Genomic DNA, 9,228 nt, shown 5'->3' on the forward strand with positions numbered 1-9,228 from the left:
TATATTATGTGAACCCAGCAATTCTGATCTATAAACTATGATTTATGACTTAGTATTATGTATAAGCTCAGGTTATTTCCCCAACCCATATCATGCAGCCTTCAGCCATTGCTGAACACAACTCCCAATACTTGGTCCGCGTGACAATTGGGGAGGTGGGCTGAGAAATTTATTGATTTATAAAATTTATTGGCTGCCCATCTTACCTGTGGGTAACGCTGGGCAGCTTAAAATCATATATATGTATGTATATGTACTATATATGTACATGTACTGTAAATGGATATGGATATATGTATAGAAACATAAGTTAATGCCAACCACTAAAATCTAAATACAGAGGGGGGAGGTAGGACAGTTCAACAATATCTGGAGGGCCATATTCAATGTCTAAATTCAGTCTAAGTAGTACAAGTAGAGCTGCAAGTATGGGCTCGGATTTTTGGCAACTGGATATGGTAATTGCTGTTTAATACCGAAGCAGCATAAAAAGGAACCTTTTTACTCCTTAGGAACATACCCCCAAAATGTCTTTTAATTTATATCGTGTGTATAGTGTATTAAGTGCATAAAAGTATATATGTATGTGTCCATGCCAGTGCATCTGTAGTGCAGAGTAACTACTACAGTACTAACTGGAGTATTCTGAAGAGTTTTAGAAATACTTTATAATCTTCTGGAGTTCTTTTATTATTTCTGTATGCAATCTTCTTCTTCTGCTCTGGAACACATTTCTTATCCAGATTAAAATATCAACTAATTCTTACTTTCCTATGCAAGGGAGTAACTTTGCCTGTTTTCTGATGTATTTCAGCCAGAGGTGGAAACAGCAGGCCAATCGAAAGTATCTACCTTTGTGATGCTGTTCGATGTTTAATGACTAATAAGCAGCAGCTCACTTCAAGTGAGGACTGATTTTCCTTTCTAACTCTCAGCATGAAAAAAACAACAGCTGAGACATAGTGTTGGAAAACTACCTGTGAAATTAATGTTAAATAAAAAACTTTATTGATCAGCCTTTTGCATCTTAATAAGCCAGATCAATATCAAGTTATGGCTTGTTACAGCCAAATTACAGCATGTGTTTTGGGAGTCAATCCACTCCACAAAGATTTCAGTTCAAAAAAGATATGACGGTCTAATCCAGAATAATTGTGATGTAGAAGAAGCTGCATATTTTCAAATGTAGTCTAAATGTGTTTGCTTCAAAATACTGCAAGTGGCACATGTATTAAAATGTTTCAGAGAAAGCAGAAATTGTTGCTAGTGCTGAAGGCTCTGCCTTTGAAGGGGTGCCTCAAAACTCTGTCTGAGAGCTGAAAAATGGATTATTTTATTGGATTAATCTTTGCTGCCTGAGAATTAGCTTTGGTGAGATGAGCGGATAGGTAGATAGATAGATAGATAGATAGATAGATAGATAGATAGATAGATAGATAGATAGATAGATAGATAGATAGATAGATAGATAGATAGATAAAAAATGTACATGATAGATAGATAAAAAATGTACATTAGACTCTGTTACATCATTGTGCACCAGTCTTTGTTATATGCTATTTAGGCACCTTCTCAATCAGTTTATTGATTTTCACTGAATTATTAAGTGAAAAAGATTCACATCAATGGTCACGCTCTCTGCTTTGAAAGTTTTGCTCGGGGTTTGAAAATTTCAGATCTTGGTTTCTCTTAAGAGAATGTAATGTTATTTTACTTAGTGCATTCAGTTACCGATGAAATTACCCTCTAGAAAAATAATTGCGGTGACTTTTATTGTTAACAGAGTGGAAAGTTAAGCAAAGAGCTAGACTTAGTTGGCCATAAGGTGAGAACAAAACTGGATGAACTGAAAAGGCAAGAAGTTGCAAGATTAAGGATGTTAATCAAAGCCAAGATTGATGCATATCAAGGTAAGTAGACAAAGGGAAAAAATGGATGAATTGGCAATAATGTTTCAGTTTTCTCCTTCATTTACAGCTGTGTTTGAATCAGATAAAACTGGGTTCCAGTGTTTTTTTTTATTTCATTACTTATTCTTGTTCTCTTCAGAAATTAGGGGTGATAATGACAAGCTAGTTCTGAAGAAACAACACCTGCAAAATAAATTGCTTGACATTGAATTAGTTTAAAGAAGAAAGTTTCCATTGTGACATTGCCATATAGCTTTGTGTTATTTTTAAATTAACTATTCAAGTAAATCTCTGTGTAGGAGGAATGCAGTTTTTCAAATAATAATCCATATTTTCAAATCATGAAAACTTATCATATGTAATGAGAACTTAACTTTGATTGTGGAACGGTTTTAGTCTTGTCTACAGCAGATGGTAGAAATCAAGTGACCTTGGCTGATTTCAAAAAGTTAAACAGTCAGACCTGGATAGAGTTTAAATGGGACCCTACCAGAGAGTCCTTGGTCTATAGACCAAAGTGGAAAATCCCAAAAAGCAACAATCCAGAACAAGGCAATGGCAAACCACTTCCATATTGACATCAGAAAAACAATATATGCATGTCAACACCAGAAACCAAGTTGAAGAGTTAGGGCCTGTTTAAGCAATCACCCTTTTACATTTCTTTTTCCTTCTCTTATTTTGACTAAATCTACTCCATTTCAAAACATATCACAACACTGCAGGTCACTTCACAAATATTATGAAGATGGAGTGGGCTATAGGAAGAAAGCACTTCATACCCAACCAGTGTTGCCTTAATGGAATTCTGAAAATTTTATATCAATTTTTTTAACTCTCTGATTATACCCAAATAAGGTATAATAAATAATATTACCAATAAGATATTGTTACTTTAAAATCTATTTTCTTCATCTTATACAGAGGCCCCCAAAAGGTATACCGTATTTTCCGCCGTATAAGACGACTTTCTAAACCCTGAAAATCTTCTCAAAAGTCGGGGGTCGTCTTATACGCCCAGTCGTCTTATACGCCGGAAAATACGGGTATTCTATTTTATTCCTTTACACATGTGGTTTGGCATATTACTCATCAAGTTTTCTCCCCACCCTCTCTCGCTCAAACTCTATATTTTAACTGGAAAAGTTGGGGGTCGTCTTATACGCCCAGTTGTCTTATACGCCGGAAAATACGGTAATTGTTTGGAGAGGGATAGGATTATAATTTCCTGATTGGAAATGGTTAGTGCCTTTATTTCCTTAGTAAGAATTGTTTGGTGTATTAAAAAAAAATCTGTGGGAAAATAATTTGATAATTTAATAATTTAATTTGTAGCTGCGAACCTGCATCTTGCTTAGATTGCATAGCATATCAGTAAGTAGCAAATGTAGAGACATTCTTCTCTAAAAATGTTGTCATACTTTAAGAACATTTTGGACATTCCTTTTTTATATATATATTTAAATACCCAAGCTCTGTCGTTTGCAACCTAAATTTATTTATAATCTCAAGCATCCAATGCTGGTCCAGTTATACAGGTTGTTCTGTCTCTTATTGATAGCTTTTCCTGACTGGCGTATATTCTTATTCGCTCTAAACCTTGACCCTGTGGTTAAGGTCAAGCAGATTTTTATAATCTCCACATAAATAGGTATTAAGCTAACTGAGAAATTATCTTGAGATTAGAGGGAAGAATCACCTCGGCAGATTTGACCTGTCCTGAGCAAGCCTATTATCCTCACATGACATGGAGGAAGCCATCCTATTACCAGGATTGAAAATCAATTCAAGATCTGGACTAGCCAGTTTTTATATCTGGAGTCTGTGTGTATGTGTGTCTGTCTTTCTGAGGTGTGCTGGTGGCAACAACAACAACAACACCTTGTTGAGACCTACTTTTTCTATCGCCTGGGCATTTTTCATCTAATTTAAAACCTCCCTTGAACCTTGTGAGTGCTGTAGGTTGTGAATATCTTCTTAAAATATGAATTGCCTTTTAAAATATGCTCTTGAATTCTACCCAGTTCTTGTTGTATTGTATCTATCAATGTAGTCACCACAGTTCTGTTTTTTGTGTGGGTTGCTTTTAGATTCTGGCGTAGACCATCAAGCTCTTCTCAAACAGTTTGGGCATCTGAACCACCACAACCCTCACACTTTTGAAGTTAAAGATTTAGATATGCTAATAAAAACTGTAAGTGTTCAGCAAATATTTTCGCAGATGCTTGTTTTCTCTTTTTTTAAAAAAAAAATTTCTATACTGGTCTGCAATTCTGTCTCTTAATTTGTCAGTTTTAAGTATCTTTCATAGATATCTCAGGAATCTTAACTTGGAACTCAATTTGAATCCATAATATAATGTTGTATTACACAAGATTTGTGCACTTAATAAGTGCCCCCCACCCATCTGCTCATGTTCCTTATAGTGCATCATGGATTTAATGTTCTCATGCCAATATAAGCACCTTTATATATTTACTAAGTCTTTAAACCGTTAAAATGAGCCAATTTAATTCCTCCTCACATTTTGTTATACTTGGAAGTAACTTTATATTAGTCAACCAATAGTTTTACTGGATTAACAATCTGCTTACTTAACATTCACACCAGTTTAAATGTGTACTCAGTTTTCTGAATAATAGTATAGTTCAGTGATGGCGAACCTTTTAGAGACTGAGTGCCCAAACTGCAACCCAAAACCCACTTATTTATCACAAAGTGCCAGGGCCGCATCAGCATTGTGGTGCCCTCAAGGGGGGCAGGGGGCGTGGCCCACTGGGTGGGCATGGCTGCGGTGGTCACGGCAGACTGGGTGGGCGTGGCTGGGGTGAGCGTGGTCACCTTGATGTTGCTCGGAGGGACGCCTGTGGGGGCTGGGCAGGATGGGGGAGTTCCAGCGGGTCTCTGGTGGGTGGGACAGTGGGCAGGAGGCTTGTCCTGCAAGGGGTAGGGCAGGGGTGCCATTGCTGTGGGGCAAGGCGAGGCAGGGGCGGCTGTGCCTGATACCATCAGCCCCCCCACACACAGAGGCCAGCGAGCGCATGGGGGCCTGCTCTACCACCTCTACTCGAGCTTCCTAGCCAGCTGCTTCACTTCCTTTGTGCTGGGTGGGGCTGCCATTCCGGGCACCAGTGGTGGCTTAATGGGCCTGCGCGAGCTGGCGGCAGTGGCGGCAGGTGTGCCCACAGAGAGGGCTCTGAGTGGCACCTCTGGCACACGTGCCATAGGTTCGCCATCACTGGTATAGTTTATTTTGCAATGTTAGAAAGGTATAATCATTTGCAATGTAAAAATCATTCCGTGATGGCAGGAAAAGCTTCTTCAATGCAGCAGATCCTAAATAGCTTTAAAATATAATTAAGTATATATTTGTTTAACATCTGCTCCACAGGTAAATGAACTGTTGCATTTAATAACTTACTAATTAAATTTTTTTAATTTTTTTTTAAAAAAAGATGGTCCTCCATCAGGCAACAGAATTGCAGATATGAAAAGTATATTGAAATAAACGAATGGATAAATGAATGTGTAAAGATAGGTTGTAGAGAGAGGTGGAATAATAGCTAAGCCATCAGGCTAGAAACTGGGAGACTGTAAGTTCTATTCCCACCTTGGCCCAGTCATCTATCTCAGCCCCAGGAAGGAGGCAATGGCAAACTTCTTCAGGCAATCTCCGAGAATCAGGAACGGTTGAACAGAAAAATAATAAACAAAATAAAGATAGGGCAGATTTCCATGAAGGAAGCTGTGCTAAGCCCTGCATGCAGGAGGGAAAGAGGAAGTTAATGCTCCTCTCTTCCCAGCTGAGTGGCAAGAAAACAACTCTGCCCACATCTTACAGTTCCATGTCTATGGAGATTCTCAGTCATCCGGGTCATGGTTGCCTAAAGGTGCTTTTTCAAAGCGCAACTGGACTTTGTTTTTCCTTGAAAATGTTTCGCTTCCCATCCAAGAAGCTTCTTCAGTTCTGACTGAATGGTGAAGGATAGGAGAATTGCTGCAAAGGATATAAATCCTTCCATCCTCCACCATTCAGTCAGAACTGAAGAAGCTTGTTAGATGAGAAGCGAAACATCTTCTAGGAAAAACAAAGTCCAGTTGACTTTTTAAAAAGCACTTTTGGGACTTACAGGTCCATGATCAGTGCTTCTATCCTGTAGGCCAGGGGTAGGCAACCTTGAAAAGAATGGTTGAAAGGCACAGATTGCGCATATATTTATTACTTATTAGACCTCGCCCCCACCTTTATTACTTTGTATGTAACTCAAAGCTGTGAACATATCTAATATTCCTTCCTCCTCCTATTTTCTCTGCAACAACAACCCCATGAGGAGGGTTGGGTTGAGAGAGAATGACTGGTCCAAAATCACCCAGCTGGCTTTCCATGCCTTGTTGTTGTTGTTGTTAATTGCGAAGTCGTGTCCGACCCATCGCGACCCCATGGACAACGTTCCTCCAGGTCTTCCTGTCCTCTACTATCTTCTGGAGTCCATTTAAGTTCATGCCTACTGCTTCAGTGACTCCATCCAACCACCTCATTCTCTATCGTCCCCTTCTTCTATTGCCCTCAATCTTTCCCAGCATTAGGCCCTTCTCCAGTGAGTCCTTCCTTCTCATTAGGTGGCCAAAGTATTTGAGTTTCAACTTCAGGATCTGACCTTCTAAAGAGCAGTCAGGGTTGATCTCCTCTAGGACTCTGACCGGTTTGAACGCCTTGCAGTCCAAGGGACTCGCAGGAGTCTTCTAAGTCAGGACTAGAACACAGTCTCCTAATTTCTAGACTAGCACCTTCAGCACTACCCAAACTGGATTATTTACAGATAAATGATCCAGATCTAAATGCACAACCTTTTTTGAGTGAAAGTCTATACTTTGAGTGATGAGCTGGGAGCTGCATTTCAAAAACTGGGCGATTAAATATTCAATGTGTCTATGCCTATATCTATTAATATTAACAAATTTGGGGGTGTTTGGGGGCTGCATTCAAAGCATGGTGAGTCCAAATGGCACCGCTTTACTTTAAAGATTTTTGTCTATTCTACTTAATTATTGTTTTTAGAAATAATTTATCTTCTATGATTTTATTGCTTTTAATGTTGTAACCCACCCAGAGTTGCTTCAAAGCAAGATGGGCGGCAAAGAAATGTAATAAATAAATAAATAAAATAAAGTGTACAGGGCTGGTCAGTTTAATTGTGACAGTAACTGTTAACAATCACACTTCGAAATAAGTCAGTTTTGTTATTTCTATTTTGTAGAGATGGAGGCAGAGGCATAAAAAAAATGAGCTTTTACCACCCCCTAGTGTCAGTAATATTTACGATGGGATAGTTGATGATGAGCATTGCTGTAAACACCATGTATTATTACTGTACTGTATACCTTCATAACTAAATGAAGCAGGGATTGAGGAAATAGTGCTGAGTTTTCTCTGTGGGAGACAATTAAAGTATTAAAAGCATTATAGAAGATGTTGAAGAGTATTAAAGAATTAATACTCATTAAAGAATCTAATTAAAAGAATTAGATGAGTAAAAAGAATTAGAATTAGGGTTGAATTCTGGAGTCCTTGGTGCTCTCTGAGTTTAGTTGTCTGCTTCCAGAAGTGTCATTACACAACTACGTAACATCATCAGTCACTCAGTGAAACTGCAATTTTGCCTATGATCTTACTTCAGCTTTCTTTGCTTTAGAGACTTGTGAAGGTTGCAAATGTGAGGATTGGATACAACATTTTTCATCATTGTTGTGTTTGTGAATGGTTGTAGAACAAGGCAGTCACTAAATGAAAACTACATGTAATTTTAGATAGTATGGCTAAGAATTCCTTATACTACATAATTACTTTAAGTCTAGATGCAGTGAAGATATTTTGTATACAACAATAATTCTAAGTTTCTTCATATCTTCATTTTCTGCTAATCTGAAAGAGATGGTTGTGAAATTTATTGTTCAGGAATTCTTTTATATATATATGTGTGTGTGTGTGTGTGTGTGTGTGTGGTGATTGGGTTAGTCAAAAGTACAATAACAGAATCTTTAGTACATATCTCAGGTTACATCATCAAATATTTCTTCTCGGTTTCCCTTATTTGCTGTATCATATTTAAGCTAGTAAGTTTCTGATTATATCAAACTCAATTAAGACTCCATTATCACATTTATCAATACATTTTTTGCTTATACATATCCATATCCTGTTTTTAAGTTTTACCTAATTTTTAATTACAGTACTCCAATTTAACCTTTAATATCCAAAGTATTTAAGTTTCGGGTAACCCAAATTTCCTTTGCCTCACTACATAAAAATTATAATGTCTAAAATGCACATATTACTTACTTAAATATATTCTAGTTTTATTTCATAAATATTTTCTATTTCTCGCCCTAATACATCATCACCTTAATAGTGGAGTGTTCTTTATTATCTATATTATCTGCGCTAAACAATAATTCAAGCCTATTTCCTAGTAGTTAATTTTCATTTCCCATATAATTCTAGATTCTCAATATTAAACAAATTAATCCCTTATTTTTTTACTATTTTCCAACTATTTTAATCTAATAATCAAAATTTCCACTATCTCAGAATCTCCCTTTAGCCGAATAGTTAGCAATTTAGGATCCTCTGTAGTAGACCAAAAGACCCCCTTTTTTCAGTCTAGCTTTCTTTTTATGCCAACCAGGCTTCCATACCAATGCTTTTAACTCATCAGATAGATCTCCCTTCATTCTTGTACATGTTACTTGAATCAAAGGAGACCATCTAGTTGTCAGTTTTCTAAAAGAACTGGCCCATATATAATCATTGAATTGTCACCCTGGTGGCCCATGTCCCCATATTTGCTCTAATACAATTGTCTTCAATTCGATCTGGTCTTCTTCTTCCTCAGGTTTCTTCTGGTTTCTGTAGAAAGTCATGTCCAGTTTTATAGTTGTTATTTGATTGTCTAAATTTTCAGTAAGTTGTACTTGTTGCTCTTTAAAGTCCTCCGTCTTGGTATTAATTTCTTCAGCTTCTGTTGTTTTTTGCATTGTAAATTCTTTAGTTGCAATCAGGGTTTCTCTTTGTAGATTTAAGCTGGCGTCTTTGTCTTTCAGTCTAGATTTAATTATCTTGGTGCTTCAAGAATTTTTTCAAGAGTAAGTTTATAATGAATTGAAATTTATTGTTCAGGAATTCTTTACGAACTTGAATATATCCTGAGAAAAATGTCCTGAGGGAAACGAGAAGATGGCCTGGTCAAACAGGAGTTTCTTAATGCTGCTTAGCTCAATGTTTATCCTCACTCTAGAAAAAAAAAAAAGGCTCCCCCCC

General features: G+C 37.2%; 1 protein-coding gene across 1 annotated transcript in view; it reads left to right on the plus strand.

The window, feature by feature from the left end:
- LOC107298157 (nucleobindin-2) overlaps window positions 1-9,228 on the plus strand; it is a 27,551-nt gene that overhangs the window by 761 nt on the left and 17,562 nt on the right. Inside the window, exons 2-4 of the mRNA XM_029286464.1 lie at window positions 1,784-1,910; window positions 4,001-4,137; window positions 7,169-7,259. Of these exons, the coding sequence (XP_029142297.1) occupies window positions 1,784-1,910; window positions 4,001-4,137; window positions 7,169-7,259 (355 nt within the window). The remainder of the gene's footprint in view (window positions 1-1,783; window positions 1,911-4,000; window positions 4,138-7,168; window positions 7,260-9,228) is intronic.

This window comes from Protobothrops mucrosquamatus, unplaced genomic scaffold (genome assembly GCF_001527695.2).
Source record: "Protobothrops mucrosquamatus isolate PMUCROS unplaced genomic scaffold, P.Mucros_1.0 scaffold3749, whole genome shotgun sequence".
Classification (NCBI taxonomy): Eukaryota; Metazoa; Chordata; class Lepidosauria; order Squamata; family Viperidae; genus Protobothrops; species Protobothrops mucrosquamatus.